Below are 19,093 nucleotides of genomic sequence, written 5' to 3' on the forward strand. Positions count from 1 at the left end.
CTTATGTAAAAGTGTCAATAGCTGCTCGCTGAAACCTTCAACCTTCAGCTCTGTGCAAAGTGGGCTACGGCTACTGTAGTCCCTTTGGTTGCATGCCATCATCTTAATCAGTATTTTGACACTTTGATTGCAGAAGGATTGCATATCATCATCAACCTGTCCTTGGGCAGGAGAGAATGGCAGAGCAAGGAGAATACATGATGGGGAAGGACATGTGGAATTCCTCATGTATTCATCAGGGAGTCGTGGAGTCTCTTTTTTTCTTTCATGCGCAATTCCTGCTCTCCGCCTAAAAACATATCTGGGTTTTCACCTGGCCCACTTTCAGGGAAAGGAGGGAAGAAGGGCAGGGAAGACTGTCTGCAGGGAAATTCCACTGCACTAGTTAATTTGACTGTATAATTGTTGGATTTGACATGAATTTCATCTGGTTCATTTTTGCATTTAGAGTTGTTAGCATCAGTCCTCTGTGTGTTTGAGTGCCTGCATGTGCTTAATAGGTCTAAGCAATAACAAGTGAACTGTGATACAGTGTGTCGGTCTGTAAATGGTCAGAGCATACATTAAGGACCCCACACATGGCATTTTGCCCTCATTTTGGGGTTTCTACCATCATACTGTGAGCGAATACTGTGCTATTATATTTCTGTGAACAAACGTAACAAAGCATACACACAGACAGTTTATCCATTTAGACCTGTGCATGCAGTCAAGTGCTACACTGTCAAATCTGACTTAAAATAATCTTGGAAGCCAATTTCCTTCAAAAAGGAAAGTAAATATAACTAATGCTTTATATAATCTTTAAGTTTACCTAAAATTTAGTTGTATTTAATTAATTTTGTGAAGTTGTTGCAACTTAAATGATAGCAACTTCAGTAAACCAATTTTAAGTCTGACTTAACTTGATTATCTCAAATAGCGTTTTGCCATTGATGAAGTTTGGAGATCTGTGAGGTTTTTGGGTTTTTTTGGTGGTGGTGGTGAGGTTGGGGATTGGTGATTAACAGTTAACATGTATGTACAAATATGACTGACTAGTTTACAACCAACAGAATACAGATATATAGCTCAGTAAACTTGGTTGTAGTTGCTAAAACTTGGACAGATGGAAAACTTGTCATTTTTAAGTTGCAATAACTTTACAAAATTAAGTAAATATGACTTAACCATAAGTAAACTTAACAATCACATATGTATGGTAAACATGAATTAAGACTAATAGTTAAAGTCACTTACATTTTTCAAGGCATTTGGTTTATTAGATTTTTTTTAAAGTAAAACCATCTTGTCAGGTTTTACAGTGTAAAGCCATAAGATACAGGAAAATGATGACATAATGACTCATTTGGGTCACTAGAATAGTTTAGACAGGGACTTTGTGTTCAGTTCAAACAGTGTTTGCAGACATGCAGGGGTACTGTAGCTGCTCGCTCATTATCCCTAATTCCCTCAATTCATTACCCTCATATCATTTCAGAGGGAAAAATCCAAATTTTGTTCCTCATTTTTTCTTAGCAGACCATACAGAAAATATTTTATCGTTTTTGTTCGTTTTATTCATTTTCTGTCTCTCCTTGGGCGAGACAACATTTGCATTTGTCGATTGCAGCATTTTTAGGAGAAATCTATTCCTGGTGTTGTCAGTTTCCACCTTTAAATGTTGTTTTATCCTTTGTTCTCTCCTGAGACGCGTGTGTTTTTGTTGAAAACCGTTTCCACCCTGTGGTGGGCGATGCTTCCCCTTTAATGTGGAGCAGTGAGGACACGAGTGTTCAGGGGAAGGGGGAGCGCAGAGGGATGGGGCGAGGCGCGCAAGAATCTCTTTTAGTATGCGCTGCGATGCCCGACTGCAGCCCACGCACCTCAACTATGGTGAATTATGGTGAAATATGAGAGACATGGAAAGAGCCGGCAGCTCAAAAACAGTTGGTCGTGATGAGATGACACATCCGCCGGACAGATTAGTCAAATAAAGCCAGAAGGACAGATATGAAGGAATGGACTCACGACCTCAAGGCACCTTTTAAGAGGAGACAAACTGGATAAAAATACACGCGCACCAAGAGAAACCAGGGTGAATTCCTGCATGCCATTATCTGAAATTAAACGCTGTAGTCCGACAGATATCGCTATGCTGCTTTGTTTAGTGCATGGAGTCTATTGTGGCTGACCATGATCCACACAGGAGAAGGCTGCAAATGGCTTGAGCATGTCTGCACCTGCCACTCCAAACTAACTCACTAACTAACTCGCTTGTCAATCCACGACAACACTGTCATTTAATGTTTGAACACTCCAGTGCATGAACTTGGCTGCCAATTGTCACAAATAACTATAGTTGTTTTTTACCTATGAAAAACGCCCTCAAAGGACTGCGTTATTTCATGGAATTGGTTATGAACATAAGCCTCCATCTGTTTCTAATGTGCATCATTGGTGTATTCATATGGATATTCCCCATCCGAAAAAAAGATGGAGTTTACTTGGAGATAAATTGAGAACATTTTAACGAGCGAGGATGCAAAAACCTCCAGACGCATCTGTTTGGAGATCAAACAGGTGATTTTGCTTTAGATGAAATCTCCGGATGAGTAGAAATCCTGACAGCAGCACCTCCCGCAGCCTCCCTTCCCCAGTCTGCAGATCTCAGCCTACAAGATTACCTTTGCTGTTGTTGCAGGCGGCGGCGTATTGTTCTCAAGTGGGGGCGTCATGGTTTGCTGATCAGAATCTCATGCCAAAGCATTTTAAGATTTTGCTCACTCTATTCCCACCACAACATCACCGCCCCAGCTTCAACCTGTAGCCTATAGCTGCATCTGAGGCGAGGGAGGTAACTCCTGCATCCTCACGCCTTGTCCCCTCTCCCACTCCCGCGCCGCTGCAGAGCCGGAGCTTCGGGTGATTTATGGCCGGCAGAGAGGAGCTGCTTGACCGCGGGGGCTGACTTCTGGTCGGACACTTCTGTTGGGCCCGTTACCACCAGAGGACACACTGTCAACAAGCTTTACAAGCACATAGCCTAGGTAGGAGTCTTTTTTTGTTGTTGATTAATTCCATAATGTTGCTTTAATAAATTATAAAACAATGTGGCCTGAAATAAGTAGGCTTACGCAATACGTTACATCCTAATACTGCCTTTCTGCAGTGGTCTATGAAGTTTGAAGGTTATAGTAAACTGGTCAAACTAGGGATGCACGATATTGGATTTTTTTGCTGATATCCGATATGCCGATATATGAGCTCATTTGGCCGATAACCTATATCAGTGTATCCACTTTTTCCCCACCTAATTTTAATTATCAAGTCTCTTCTGTAGGATTAACATCATATTATGCATACTCTAATTATGATGGCCCACTAGCAGTTTACAAAAACTGTAGTCCTTTTCAGTTTATGTAATATTCATTCATTGTGCAAATTAAGAAAAATACTTAAACTTTGGGTGGATGTTTTGTACATGTTCGGTTTGTCAATACAAAAATAAAAGAATATTGACTTGTGATATAGGCAGAAATATGCATATTGGCTGATTCTGATATTTCTTCTTTTTTTTATTTAAAAAGCCAATATTTACAGATACCAATGACCTGCTGATATTAACGTGCAAACAGCTCTGCAGTTATGCAGTGGGCCACATTAACAATTGCAACAAATTTTAACATAAATTTACAGGAAACTGCTGTAATTGCTAGTGACACTACCAATATTTACTTCAACACCGTTACAGGTTGCAAACTGAGAGCACATTCCTTGATCAATTTTTGGTCATATTAACAATCAATTATTCAAAAAAGCATAAAAACTTTGTCTAATTCAAACAATACTAAATGTGTTTTTTCCCCAATCAAAGCTCACAACTACATATTGCATATACTTTGACAGCATTGTATACGTAACATACTGATTGATGGATTAAATTCAAACGTTTGCTTAAATTCTTAATGACCGATTAATTGGCTGATCAATAATTTTTTATCATCCTTACTACCATTAAATTTATAACAGTATTCCTCAGAGGTTCGCCCTGGTTCCCTCATCAAAAAGCCTATGGGATTCTTCTGTGGGGTTTTGGATTATGGCAGAAAGTCATTTCTGTGGTAAACAAAGGTGTATGATACTTACAGGTTTGTTAAGCACAACAATCCTCACTAATTAACACAACTTTTAAGATTTGTGAAGCCTAAATGTATTCGCCAGAAGTAAAAAAGCTAAGGCTATAAATTACCCACATTATGATGCACAATTTAACGTCGCCACCACAATGATGAAAAGCAGTTTTTAGCATGATAATGTCCTGTAGTCTCACTTAGCCACTTATTAGCAGCCACCTTTGTTAAGACACATACAAGCTTTTAAGTTCACAAGTGGGGTATGTACTGATGTATTTTATGAGGTAGAACTAAACATGAAAGTCTGTTGAGCTTGTGTTAACCACAGACCTTATTTCAGGCATCTGACCAAAAACCCATTCAAAAAAACCATTAACTTAGAGATGAGGGAGCTGGGAGTGCTAAAATGACAATTTCTAGGTTTTAAGACTTATTCTTAGGGTATTCTGTATTGGCTCCAAAAAGCATAAAGATTTAGATGAGGGTTTTTTTAACTGTATTTTGGAAAAATTCTACATTATTGTTAGAATTTGGCCATATTTTTACCGCAATTTGTTACAGTGTGGCTATGACAAATATCCCTAAACAAGCAATTAACTAATGATCTGATCAGAGACTTGGTTAAGTTTTTCTCAGCTTTGAGGGGGGGCATTTGGTCATATCACACATATACAGTATACAGAGGGAGGAAATTCATCTCAGAGATTGTATGGAGCACTCAGCATATAATCAGATTTGTTGGTTGTAATTGCACCCTGTGAGAGCTGATACAGTATTACTGGCTGGCATATTGATCCTGCAGTGTGCTCCTATGAGGGAGAACTCATAACCTAATACACATAGACATGATGGAGCCAATGCGCTCAAGTGCTTCTGCCCCCCCCCATCCCTGCTTGTTATTTTCAACTGCCCTTCTCTTGCCTGTTTGCAGGAAGGTCTTGAAATAACACAGCATTTCTGGAAATTACTGACAGTTTTAGTCAGGGGAAAATGAATAGTTCAGAAATATGTACCATTGGATACAAGTTGCTGAATATGCATGCGCCAAATCTAAATTAACAAATACACTTAGAAGCATGAGTTTTCTTGCTCATTACATTCAAAACACAACATGGTTAACAGATTTATATTGCAGTCTTTCTCTGCTTTCTGTCCTGTAGTTCTTTGCAGGCAGATCTGCCTGTATCTGAGCCCACAAGCGCGTGGAGCCTTTATTTCTTCGTGGCCGGACGTGGCCCCACGCTGTCTGAAACCTGCAGGTCCCATCCTCTTCCAGTATGACGGTTGCTACCAGCGACCCTGCGGATGAAGCCGCAGCACATCCGGGTCAGCCTCATGACCAGTATGACCCAGAACTGGATCATGAGTGCTGCGAGAGGGTCGTCATCAATATCTCAGGCTTGCGCTTTGAGACGCAGCTCAAGACTCTCTCCCAGTTTCCAGAGACGCTGCTGGGAGATCCTAAGAAAAGGATGAGGTATTTCGATCCTCTCCGGAACGAGTACTTTTTTGATCGCAACCGACCAAGTTTTGATGCCATTCTGTATTACTACCAATCAGGAGGGAGGCTGCGTCGGCCTGTTAATGTGACTTTGGACATTTTTTCTGAGGAGATCCGGTTCTATGAATTGGGCGAGGAGGCTATGGAAATCTTCAGGGAGGATGAAGGTTTCATAAAGGAAGAGGAGCGGCCTCTGCCAGAGAATGAGTTTCAGAGACAAGTGTGGTTGCTGTTTGAGTATCCCGAGAGCTCAGGTCCTGCTCGCATCATTGCCATCATTTCTGTCATGGTGATTCTTATCTCTATTGTCAGCTTCTGTCTAGAGACATTGCCAGTTTTCCGAGATGAAGAAGAGGAGATGTACAATTATAATTTGCAATCCATGTCGAACGGCACCTCAACCTTTGACAGCTCGACCTATTATAAAGACCCTTTCTTCATTGTGGAGACCCTCTGTATCATCTGGTTCTCTTTTGAGTTCCTAGTTAGGTTCTTTGCGTGTCCCAGTAAAGCTGGATTTTTTGGCAACATTATGAACATCATTGATATTGTGGCAATTATCCCCTACTTCATCACCCTGGGCACAGAGCTTGCAGAGAGGCCAGAGGATGGCCAGGCAGGCCAGCAGGCTATGTCTCTGGCTATTCTTCGTGTCATCCGTTTGGTCAGGGTGTTTCGTATCTTTAAACTCTCACGTCATTCCAAGGGGCTCCAGATCTTGGGACAGACTTTGAAGGCCAGTATGCGTGAGCTGGGCCTCCTCATCTTCTTCCTGTTCATTGGTGTGATTCTGTTCTCCAGTGCTGTTTACTTCGCAGAAGCAGACGAGCCAGGTTCCCAGTTTAGCAGCATCCCTGAGGCCTTTTGGTGGGCTGTGGTTTCCATGACCACCGTGGGCTATGGAGACATGGTCCCAACAACCATTGGAGGAAAAATCGTGGGGTCTCTCTGCGCCATCGCTGGTGTGCTGACTATTGCCTTGCCTGTACCTGTCATTGTGTCAAACTTCAACTACTTCTACCACAGAGAGACGGAGGGCGAGGAACAGGCACAGTACCTGAATATCCCAAGTGTGCCTAAAGCCAGCTCAGCTGACGATCTGAAAAAGAGTGGCCGAAGCGGCAGTGGGTCAACTCTCAGTAAATCTGACTACGTGGAGATCCAGGAGGCTGTGAACCACAGCACTGACGACTTCAGACCAGAGGGCATGAAAACAGGAAACTGCACCCTGGCCAACACTAACTATGTAAACATCACTAAGATGCGCACAGATGTATAATGTGAGCTATTGTAGACAGTTAACCTCAGCAGGGGTCTACAGGGACTGTAACGGGAGGATGAAGGTGTGACTCCCTGTATTGAGCAACGAATGACACCCAGTGTGGGAGTCCAGAGTAGATTAACTTGAAGAAAAGGTCAGTTGAGAGGACCTCATGTTCTCCCATATCCTGTGGACCTTTCAGCGCATATCATAGAACTGCCATCTGTCTTATTTAGGACATTGTCAGTGTCTGCATGGAGTTAGTCTTACCTATGTGACAGTAGTCATGCCGCTCGTAACAGTAGCCAATCGTAGCCTAACCAGTAATAACCAATATTAACAGCGTAAAGGGACCACTAGTTTCTACCTTCTTGCTCAAACTGCCATCGAGAGAAGATGCACGATAACAACTATTTAGATCAGCGTAACATTTATTTTAAAATGTAACTTATCTTATTAACTCGTGATTAAAAACAGGCCATATTATCAGCATTCACGAGCAACTTTATTCTGCTGCTCTAACTGCCAAGGTCCTGACTCAGAGAAAAACAAAATCACTAAGATCACTGCTGTTCTGTCAGAGGAAAACTGAAGTGAGCAAAAAAGAGCGCGAGAGAGAAAAATACTAATATGCTTTTTGGCCAAATGGTCACACTGCTTCCTCTGTCAGAGAAAAAAAAAAGCCTGAGTGCACTGGTATTCTTCCCCGGGCCATGGGCCCTGGGCCATATTGTCTAGTACAAGCTAGTGGCTTCTGTAGAGACCAACAGATAGATGACAGTGCCGTGCTGTAATTCTGCATCACAACAGCACAACTTCTTTTTCCTGCTTTTTTTTCTTCAATGAAACTCAAGTGGATTTACTATATGTACACTCTTGCCAAGACTCTGCCTTCTTTTTGTTTTCAGCCAGTGCAGGCTAGCAGGTGGACAAACGAAATGTATCTCTAAACAAAATTAATGTTTTTTCATTAATGTGTGTTCATTCAATTTGTTGTCATGGTATTTTTTTTAGTAATATGATTAATGTGTGCTTCTCACCTTTTATGGGAAAGATGTAGAAAGATAGTGAATACTCTACTCTTAACTTTACCTTTAAGTGTCTCTTTATCCGCTACCTGAGTCCACAGTAACAGGCGCACAGTGAGAGGTGTTTGGTTTGACACTACTGCCCAGCAGAACTGTTGCTGTTCTTGACTTCATAGCATTCCATGTTTATAGAAGTAGATAAAATGAGATAAAGGAGCAGACTAGGGTAAGATTTTAGTTTGTTGTTTTTTTCTGGAGCTAATTTCAGCCAAGTTTATGACAGCAAAGTTAACTAGTTTTATGTTTAAGGCTTTCTATGGTATTAACTGTAAAAATTAAAAATGACAGATTTTCTAAAGACCCACACACAAATAACAAGATTAGTGATAAACTAAAATTAATCTATGACATCTTTAAAGTCCATCTTTTGTCATTCCAGCATTGTTGGCATTGTTTTTCTCAGCATTTAAAGGTCCAGTATGTAGGATTTAGGGGTATATATTGGCAGAAATGTCCAATCAATATGTTTTCTTTTGTTTTTAATCACCGGAAAATAAGAATTGTTGTATTTTTATATCTACATAGGGAGAGGGTCTTCGTCCGAAGTGTCTACCATGTTGCTCCGCCACGTTTATACAGCAGCTGAGAATGAACAAACAAACACTTCAGATAGGGCCATACACGTTTTCCCGTTTTCCCCCGTAGCTAGCAGCCCCTCTGTGACATTGTGTTTTGGAAAAGCACTGATTTTTTCAGTGTTTTTACTGGTTTAAATCACTGGGTCCATTAGTTTTGCAGAGGAAAAGACCTCCTGAATGTCTGGATCTTAAAGTTATCAGAGAAAAAGGCTAAGCATACATTAGCAGGTGCTGGGCTATCAACCTGTCTGCAGGAGCCAAACAGCAACAGAGAAACACTGCTTTGTCGCATTAAATTGTTTTATTCAGTGTTTTTACTAGTTAAAAGTCCTTTTCACTTGAAGAGGAAGAGAACTTTCTGAATATGTTCGGCTACTGGTAAAAACTTCCTGAACAACACTGAAGAATTTTAAACAGGAGAAGTTTAAACTGGTTGCAATCTGCCATCCTCACCAATAGATGCCTCTAAATCCCCCGAAATCTTACACAAAAAGTCTACAGTAAGCTTGCCTATGATATTCAGCAGCATATTAGAAATACAGGTCAAATTGTTTGTTCTTACCTAATAAAACTGATAAATCATGTCAGCATGTCAGGCCCTCTTTCCTGTATATTGCTCCCCTTAAACAGATCAAAATGAGTCAACTTTGCCTGCCTCTGAAACAAGCTTAAAGTGTTCTATTATTAGATCACTGATGGCAAATGTGCTACCACCTGGCATGCTTTATCTTGGGTTGTAAAAGAAATTCATTTTACTCTCAGTATTTGTTTCTCTTTTTGATATTCATGCAGTTTGATCAATAACTCTGTTGGTACATTTTGCCCACATACAGTAATGCAGGACTGAGGCTGCGTGTCCTTCATCAGCTTTTTATCAAACAGATGCTATTCTGCTACTGTAGTGCTGCATGTCTTTAAAAGTATAAATTGTAGCATGAATTAGTAGAAATAATACTTAAAAAGCAAATTGACATCACTATATTCCTATATCTCTACTGCTGCGCTGTGCAATAATATACTATATGAAAGATAAGTGTCTTGCTTCACAACTATGTGTCCGTCTTTTGCATATGCAATTTCTTGCCATTGCTACCTGAAATTATGTTGAATCACAATCTGTGTGAAGTATTTAGGTGTCGACAAGAAGGTTTGTTAACTTTTGGGAATGTAAGCATTAGGTTCAACATGAGAGGAAACAGGAAAAGTTTGAGGGGAGAGTCCAAATCTACATTGTATTGAAAACATTTCAGACATTACCTGATGTCCCGCTCGCTTCAGCTTCAGTCTTTTAGAGTCAGTTGCAGTCACAGCCCAGTAACCGTGTCTCACAGTGAAAGCACAACAACAGCTAGCTGCCAGCACAGTGGATGCACAGATTCAAACAGTCAGTCGGTCAGAGTTTTTGCCCAGCCAAGTGCATCATAATGCTCCGAGGGACTGTCTGAGTGCGCTTATCTCTGATATATAGGTCCATCACGCTCAGTGTATGTGTGTTTGTGTGTGTGTTAGACAAAAAGATGGTTAGAGCTTTTAGATACACACAAGCTGAGCATGCAGCTCTTAGAGACAATATGGTAGCAGTTATCTAAACACTGCTCTCCCTCTCCTTGACTCCAGGCCACTATGGTGCTCTGTATATTCTGTTCCATCCTATAGCACACTGTTTACAGCCTGTGTATATGTTTGACACATGCATAGAGTAGATTAAACAAACAGAACTGAAAGGAATGTGCTGCCACACTCACTACAGATGTGATCTATGAGCGTGTGTTGACTTTTGAGATAAGATGCAGTATCAGCCAATTACTGGGGATTAAAGGAAATAGAGGGAAAGAGAGGAAAGGTTAGGAAGGAAAATATGGAAATGAAAGTAAGATAAACACTGCCCACACCCTCTTTTGCAGTTTAATCTGATGTGTACTTGTGTATTTCCTAACTTTTCTTTTGTACTGGAACACCTATGTGACTTTATGTGGCTTGAAAGCTTCGTCTTGACTTCTGTCGCTTCAACTCATGTTACCAAGCACACTACTGAAGTGACACTGTCGAGACAAAACACTCTTGGAAAAAATCAACAGGATGGCACATCAGGATCATCTCAGCTAGGGAAAACAAATCTTTGCTGTACTCTGCAGACACTTGCATTCACTTGGACATTTGGACACATACAGCTGGTGTACACACGTGTACACACACTGCCTGTGAACATACACCTTTATGGTCACGTCTCCTGTCAGGACACCTGTGGTTCTATTGAATTTCAAGGCCACAAAGTAAACAGACTTAAACCCACCGCTGGTGGTGAACACACGTAGCCATGTAAACAATGTATCTAAGAGTTAAAGCTGCTTTTGATGATGTCTTAAAATGCCTAAAGCTACAGCTTTAAAACAAGCTTCTGCCATGTACAGATTCCTGTGTAGCAGGGAATCAGCGTGTATGCTTGCTGAATTAATCCAAGAAACTAAAGTTGTAAGTGAATTATCTCTTAGGTTTAATATGCTCCAGTGACTAAGAATGGAAATATATCAAGAAATCAAAAAGGGAAATATAATTTCTATGAGAACTGAAACTTATTTGTGTCATCAGACACTGTATAATGAACTGTTATTTGTTTTGTTTGTTTCACTATGTTTTTCTATTTGAATGTCAATGTCGGCTCACCTTTGAGCCTCACACAGTGCAGGGGCTGAGGTTTGACTGAAATACACATGCAGGCCTTGGTGAAATAAATTATGTCTGTAATGTCTTAATACATGTTTACCCCCGGACAACCACCCTCTCTTACTCTGTTTCATGTACCTTCAATCATTCATGGTAAAAAATACTGTATGTGTGTATGAGATTGAGATAATCCTCAGCTTCTTCACTAGCTGTCTCTCGCTTTTGCAGTCCCTTCTCAGCTATCTGTATAAAGCCTTTTTTCTACCATTGTAAGGAGAAAGACTGAACTGAGAACCAGACTGTCCATTCTTACATAGAAAAGAAATATGGATCTGAATGCCTGCTGTGCCCTTTCAGGGGGACTTCGAGTGAATATAAACTGATTAATAGACAATATTGATGGATACGTTAATCATTCTAAATAATTGTAAATTATAAGCCTATTATGAATACTAATTGTCTTCATGATAATATGAATAATAACATCTTTATGATAATCCTAAGCTATTGTTGTGTGGGTTTTTTTGTGATGCCTTACGTAAAATGAAAAATAGATTTGCAATTCTTATTGTGGATTCAAATCAGTTTGTCTCATAATGATGCTTTGTATGCCCAGAGTGCACAGAATTGAGCAGAATATTATTCCATAAACTCCAAGTCAGTGAGTGTTTACATGAATTTCAGCAACTTGCTGTGGTCCTTAGTTAAAGGAATTCTTCACCCCCAAATTGACCATTTGTTTATATAAATTAATAATAATATCATTACTCATCCTGTGTTATGGTGAATCTTTTTGAAGAAAATGTTTTTCTTGCTTGTCTTTAGTGAATGAAGAACACAAAGACATAGAGATTGAACTAAATGGGGTCTGTGTTTAACAACAGCAAAACTATATTGAAACAACAGTTTATAAATTCTTGAACAACTCACACAGTATAATCAGTCTCATTTACCCAGTCATGTGCTCAGATCTTTCCAAACAGACAGCCCTTTTTGACGGAGAACTGGACTACAAGTGCAACTCTTTAAAACCAGGCGCCATTGACAAACACAGTAATTTTACCTGGCCAAACACTGAAGCTGCTGGTCTACTGCTGCTGCAATCAGTTTGTTTGTGTTGGTGTGTAACTTTGGTGTTTAAGTAATTTGGATTCACCAAAGTCACACAATAACACAAACAAAGTAACTGATTGAGGCATTTGTAGACCAGCAGGTCTGTGTGTTCAGCAAGGTAAAATTAGTATTATTTTTCAATGGAATCTGGCTGTTAAGAGACCATAGATAAGTTTTACTCTCTGTTGAGTTCCCTATTGGAAATATCTGTGTGTTTGAGATGTACTGAGCATGCAACATGATAAATAAGACTTGGATTATACCACACAAGTTGTGTAAAAGGTTGTAAATGGATGTTTTGACATCATTTTGCTGCTGCTAAAGGTGGACCCTAATGACATTTTTGGATTCTCTGTTCACCATGGAGGCATGTGAGAAAAAAATGAAGTTTTCTTCAGGAATTGACCCTAGCACAGGATGCCCACCTGATAGACAAATGGTCCTTTGGGGGGATGAAGTAAAACACAGCAAAGCCACTGAAGTATACAGTTGGTACCACATCCATTTTTTTTCATTGGTGCTTTTATAGCAAAGTAAAGCTATAAGAAAAAAAATGTTCCATATACAATATAAATTGATGAAAGCATCACTGGAGCGTTTGCTCTTGTGTCCATTACAGAAGGTATATTTGAATCCACTATCGACCCCCACCTCCTCAGTGGTTTTGTGTCTCGCTTCTCTCCTTAAGTGAATCTTATGCTCTCTGTGTTTTACTGAGAAAGCAAAGTGGTCTATTTATAAAACCAGCAAAGAAGGGAAGTGAGGAAGAGAAAGGAGAGCAAATCGCTCTTGACTCCTGGTTCATCGCAGAGTGGGACAAGTACAAACATCCTCTGTATCAGTGCCATTTCGTAGTCTAACACTTCCACGAGCAGCTGGAAATGTTTGTGTCTCCTCTTGTTGTCTTTTCCTTCTTCTCTCATCGCTGCTGCTTGACTTTGATCTCACTTTTCCTCTCTGTTATTTGCACCTCTCATATTTCATTTCCCACACATTTTCTCTCATGTTCATCTCTCTCCATCTCTGCCTCTCCACCAGCACTAAGCACCAAAGTAATGCACAGTGGATGAAGTGATTCTCCTCTCAGACATATATTAGCGGGAGTATAATGCTCTCTACGGGCCAACTCAGTTGACTGGGTTTCGGCATGTCAGCTAAGGACAGTAGTCAGGCATCCTTCCAGATAGCTGATGGGTGGGTTGTGCCGGCGATAGCATTGACCCAGGGCGTTATGTTTTCGAGTTGTCCGTCCGTCCTGCTCTCGTGAATGCAAAATTTTTGGAAAACCTCAAGGGAATTTCTTCAAATATACAGTTGGACTCAACAATGAACGGATATGACTTTGGTGTATATCACTGTGGCCTTGTCTGGCTCATTCTTGTGAATGTGATATCTGAGGAACACCTTGAGGGATTTTTTTCTTTCAAATTCGTTCAAACGTTCATTTGTCACCAAAGGTCAAGGTTGCTGTGATCTTGCATCCATGTCATTCTCATCAATGTGTTATTTCAAGAGCACCTTTAATTTATTTCTTCAAATTTGGCACAAACATCCACTTCGACTTCGAAGCGTCCATGTTTTCACAGACATGGATGTAAAAGCTTTGAGTGCGTCTTGACTGGTTTGTGGAGGTTTACAACCGCAAGGCGGTAATTCTAGTTTTGTAGGCAACATTTATTGAAAATGAAGTGGCCAGGAGAAAATAATAAAATGAATCTCACCAATACATTTCCCCATTCAGTTTCTCCACTGTCGCCTGTCATTTTGACAGACACAAGTGCACATGTGTTTGTATGTTGAATGAGGCAATACCCAATAGACCAAGTTATTGCCTCACATGCTGTGAATATTTGCCCATTGCAGTGGGAGCTGATTTATAACCTAATACACAGTCCAGTTAATGGCCTGTCACCCTGAGCTTTCTTTATAGCACACCAGGTTCCATAGGGGAAACCTGTGTACGTATATACTGTGAGCACATCTGTACATTTATGTGTTCATGTATGTGTGTGTGTGGAGGAGGGGAAGCCCTTTTTTATCACTCCTGTCCCAATAGTGGAAGCCCCTTATATTAGCCTCCTCTATTAATAGCACACACAGCAGGTTTCCCTGAATATCTTCTCCCTACAATATAGTCACAGCCAGCAGAGGCCTATATTGTATAGAGGTGTGAAGGACCTTTTTTTTCAGCAGTAGTTATTGTTAAACACAAAGGAAAAAAAGTCAAATTTTTAAATGGTCTATTATTTAATGGAATGCTAAGTAGAAATATATCAGATTATGGATGGCTGAAATAGGTGGGGAATAACAGTAGGAGCGGGGTTAGAGTTGAGGAGAGCCGGAGGTGGATGTATGAGAAAAGAAGGAAACCACTGGGGAGCTTCAGCCTGTCAATGTGTTTAATAAGCTGAATTGATTTACGGGTTTGACCTACATTCTGTAGACTGCTCTACATCATATACCTTTATTTACAGCCAAACACGGTGTGGCGCTGCAAGGGTCGTCCCTTTTATCTTGGCTGATAAAATGTATTTACAGTAAGGAATAGCACTATGGATTTTTAAGAGTTGTTTTTAATAAGATGACTCTCCTATTATTCAAAGATGTTCACAGAAACAATACTTGTATTAAATAAAACAGAGCAAGGAATTTCAGGACATTTTTTATAGATAATAAACAGTATATAGAATTTAAATCCTTAATTTCATCTGGTTTCTGTGGTTATCTTGCAGTCAGACCAGAAGATAAGGACGGCAGTTCATAGCAAGCCATACATGATGTGTATGGAGAAGGAAGCATAGAAAAAGGAAATTCATGCTATTTATATTTTCCGATATGTTCTGTCTTAACTATACACTGTATGTCTTTATCTCAGCTGACAACAAAATTAAGCATGTAGAAGCAAAACAAACATAAGGCACAGAGTATCATGTTGAGAGGAATGATTAGCTAACCTGCATAGCCTAGCCTGCCAAGCGTGGCCATGACCTTAAGAGAAAAAGACTCCCAAGAATTATTTATGTTAAAAAAAGGAGTAAATGAATACACTGCTTCCTTTTTTAGCATAAATACTGCTGCATAATAAGAGACAACCCGCTTTGTCTACAGAAACACTGTTATATATACAACCCCTGTGCGGGCTGAAAAATAATATTTTTTACCTACAAGTAAAACAGCCATAATATTGCACCATGAACTTTGACCCTCTTGCTTATATATCTGTAGCAATCTGTAGTGCAAAATTTAGGATAAAGTATGCAGTTTGGAATGCAGCAGATCCAAATGTTATCACTGAAAGTTACCTTTTACATACAACAAAATGCCATATGTTGAGCTCAGAGTTCAACCTGGAGGCTCTGCTGCTGTTACTTTGCAATGTATGTATGTCTCATAATTTATAACTGCATACATTAAATGTTGTGATTGATTTAATGATTATAGTCATTGTGGCCTTTGTCAGCTGTCATCTGTCTGCTGCTTAGTCGATATGACGGATCTTCTGCTGCACAGAGGATTGTGGACCAGAACAGCATGCTAGCATGCATACTGCGAAAAGGCAACTGGATGCATTAGGACAGTGGTTCCTAACTGGTCTAAATTTCTCCTGAATCATTATTCAAGGCCCACACATAAGATAAATAAACATATATCCAATTTTATTTCACAAAATGTAAACACATACGCTTGCAACACAGTGAAATCAAACATCCAGACCAGTGATATAAAAACAATTCAAAGGCACATCATATTAATAGTTCAAGTAATACTAAGAACAGGGCAATAAAATAGTTGCTGTACTGGAAAAAAAGTGATTGAAATGATAAATCAGGCTGTAACAAAGTCACTAGGTCTATACTTCAAAATAAAATGATTTTCAAACTTAACATGTTCTTCAGTCACTTGCAGTCCATTCAGAATGGAGCTGCAGCCCACTTTTGGATCACAACCTACCAATTGGGAACCACTGCATCAGGACATCCTGATGTTTTTAAAATACTGCAGTTGAATTTCTATGTATTGGGACATACTAAATATTTTCCTGTCATACTAAATAGTATATGGGTATTGGAACACACTATGTGTGTCTGTTTTAAGCAAATCAACCCAAATAATTTTACTTTATCACTACTTCCTCTACCTCCTAGCATAGTAGTATTGTGAATAAGTCAACAAATAATTTCACATATTAATTGTTTAGGTGTCAAACTGCATTAAACATTGTTTGCAATAAGCTTATTACAGCCACCAAACACGGAAATCTATCTAATTTCTATATACTTTCATGAGTTTCTGTCTCAGAATTAAATAAATTTAGAAATAAGTAAAGAAACAATAGGCCCATCTTTCTGGCTGTATTAAAGTAAAAAGAAGTCAGACAAAAAGAAAGGCAAAAGCCTGCTCCACTACCAAAAAAAACCCAACTCATCTTATGTATGCCACATTCAAAATATGCTGATTAACATCAAAGATTCCTTCATAGTTCTTTGTAAGAGTCCATGTGGTGACGTAAGGTTGTGTGTGTGTGTGTGTGTGTGTGTGTGTGTGTGTGTGTGTGTGTGTGTGTGTGTGTGTGTGTGTGTGTGTGTGTGTGTGTGCAGCTAACAGTCACCACAGTGAGGAAACAGGCAAATGATACCCACTTCCTCGCCTCTCTTCACCTCCACCCACTCATTGCTCACAGACATGATATGGGGGGCTTAAAATATCCCACCCGCATAAATAATTCATAAACTCAAAAACCACATTCTACAATTCCTCCTTCTCTCCATTTAGCCTTCCTTTTCTCCCTTGTTCTTTAGTCTCTTTCCATGTTTTCTGTCTTTGTGTTCAGGTGTGTTTTTCACTCTGTATTGCAGGTTTAAGCTTCCTTTGTTGTCCGAATCATTTTCTACCTGCAAGAATGCTACAAAAGACAAATTTGCAGTGGTGGTCATACTTGACCACTGGATACACACACACACACACACACACACACACACACACACACACAAATCAGCTCTTTGTTTTTGTTCTTCATGCCTCTTAGTGTATTGATCAAGTATGCATCAGAAGTAGATTACATAATGGGATGTTGATTGGAGAGCATTAGCAGTGGATGGTTACTTAGCTTTAGTAATTGTATCCAAACTCAAGGGTTCATTTACTCTCTTTCCATCTGTCTGGTCCCCCTGTGTTCCAACATCCAGCTCTACAAGACTGTAGTTATTTTTTCCATTTTATATAGCATTAGCAGCTTTCCATGCAAGTGATATGGTGGGAGAATAATCAAGACTTTTCACCTTTCGCCTGCTTCATCACTCCTCACGTATCAGCACCAAACGGGGAGGAGGAGGCTTTAAATGTCACATATCAAGGTTGAAGCTCAGCAGTCATGAGTAAATGATGAGATTATAGGCCCCTCAGCAGAGATACTCAAAAGACCCCACCACCTTTCTCGCACAAGAGCAAGACACTGATTTTTAAATTATTTTGCATCTTTTTTTTGTTGTCATTTTGCATTGCTCTGTATTGTTATGTATCCCTTTAGCTTCATTTTGTGTTTATTTGTGTGTGTGTGTGTGTGTGTGTGTGTGTGTGTGTGTGTGTGTGTGTGTGTGTGTGTGTGTGTGTGCACGCATACGTGCATGCGTGGGTGTATGTGTGTGTCTCTTTGTGGTCTTTTTATGTTTCTCTGTGGTCATTTTGTGTGTCTTTTAGTCATTGTGTGTCTCCTAGCCCTTTTCGTGTCTATTCTATGTCATATTGTGGCTCTGTGATTTTTAAAATTTATTTTAGTGTCACTTTTTTGTCATTTTGTGTCTCTTTGAGGTCATTTTGTGTCTCTTTGAGATAATGTTGTGTATTTTGGTTGTTTTGTATCTCATTACAATAATAATGTGTAATTTTTTTTGTTGCTTTGTTTTGCGCTTTGTTTTGTGGCCATTTTGTGTATTTTTTTTGGTCATTTTGTTTCTCTTTGTGGTCAGTTAGTGTATTTTTCTTTTAAATTGTGTCCCGTTGTGTCTCTTTAGGTCATTATGTATCTCTTTGAAATAATTATTTGTATTATTTTGATCATTGTATGTCTCTAAAGGGTAATTTTGTGTATTTTTATTCACTTCCTTTTGACTCCTCCTGTCGATATGTCTTAATTTGAGTGACACCCTGGCACTTAGGGCCCCTGTGCCTTTGCCCAGCCTGGCAAAATATGATGAAGAAAAGGGCTTTTTATTCTCCTGATAACAAATGAAAAAGCAAAGGTAGCCGACATATAAAGCACCATAAAATAAAACAGCAAAACAAATTTAACAGACTCATACAAATCTTCTTGCAATAATTATCTTCCCTCTCATCTGCCTTGTCTTAGTAGTTACATGCCCGTTCTCTCTTTGGCCTATTTTAATAATTAGACAACAGAACAGAAACAGGGTGTTGGCAGTAACAGCTTTGGAAGGAATAGCAAAAAAACTGAGAACTGTGAGTGAGTGAGAAAAGAGCAAGAGATCAGGTCTGTTGAGACACACTGTGGAGGCTTCATGGAGGAAGACAGCATTACTCATGAATATGGATGAAGGGAGTGGAAAAAAATAAACAGGCAGAATTATCCAGACTTGTGTAGCTGTGTAGCCTGCAAAGCTAATAGTGAGATACACATATTAGAATAGTCTGATCTATAAATAAAGAACTTGAAAACTACTTACCTGCAGGAAATACATTTGATGGGGAAACCCAAAGATTTTTGGATTTAAAAGTTTATTGTACGTGAGAACAAAATATGTAACATTTAAAAAAAA

General features: G+C 39.5%; 1 protein-coding gene across 2 annotated transcripts; it reads left to right on the forward strand.

The window, feature by feature from the left end:
* The first annotated feature begins 1,791 nt into the window (after positions 1-1,791).
* Positions 1,792-11,710, forward strand: kcna2b (potassium voltage-gated channel, shaker-related subfamily, member 2b). 2 transcript variants are annotated; one of them, XM_088082121.1, is made up of 3 exons: positions 1,792-2,077; positions 2,891-3,029; positions 5,276-11,710. In XM_088082121.1, exon 3 carries the CDS (start codon positions 5,393-5,395, stop codon positions 6,893-6,895), a length of 1,503 nt encoding a protein of 500 aa, XP_087938247.1. In that variant the 5' UTR covers positions 1,792-2,077; positions 2,891-3,029; positions 5,276-5,392; the 3' UTR covers positions 6,896-11,710. The 2 variants fall into 2 exon arrangements, with proteins under 2 accessions (XP_087938247.1, XP_087938248.1); XM_088082122.1 differs by lacking the exon at positions 2,891-3,029.
* The last annotated feature ends 7,383 nt before the right edge of the window (positions 11,711-19,093 follow it).

This window comes from Plectropomus leopardus, chromosome 9, assembly GCF_026936395.1.
Source record: "Plectropomus leopardus strain MGB_pleo_1.0 chromosome 9, ASM2693639v1, whole genome shotgun sequence".
Taxonomy (NCBI): domain Eukaryota; kingdom Metazoa; phylum Chordata; class Actinopteri; order Perciformes; family Serranidae; genus Plectropomus; species Plectropomus leopardus.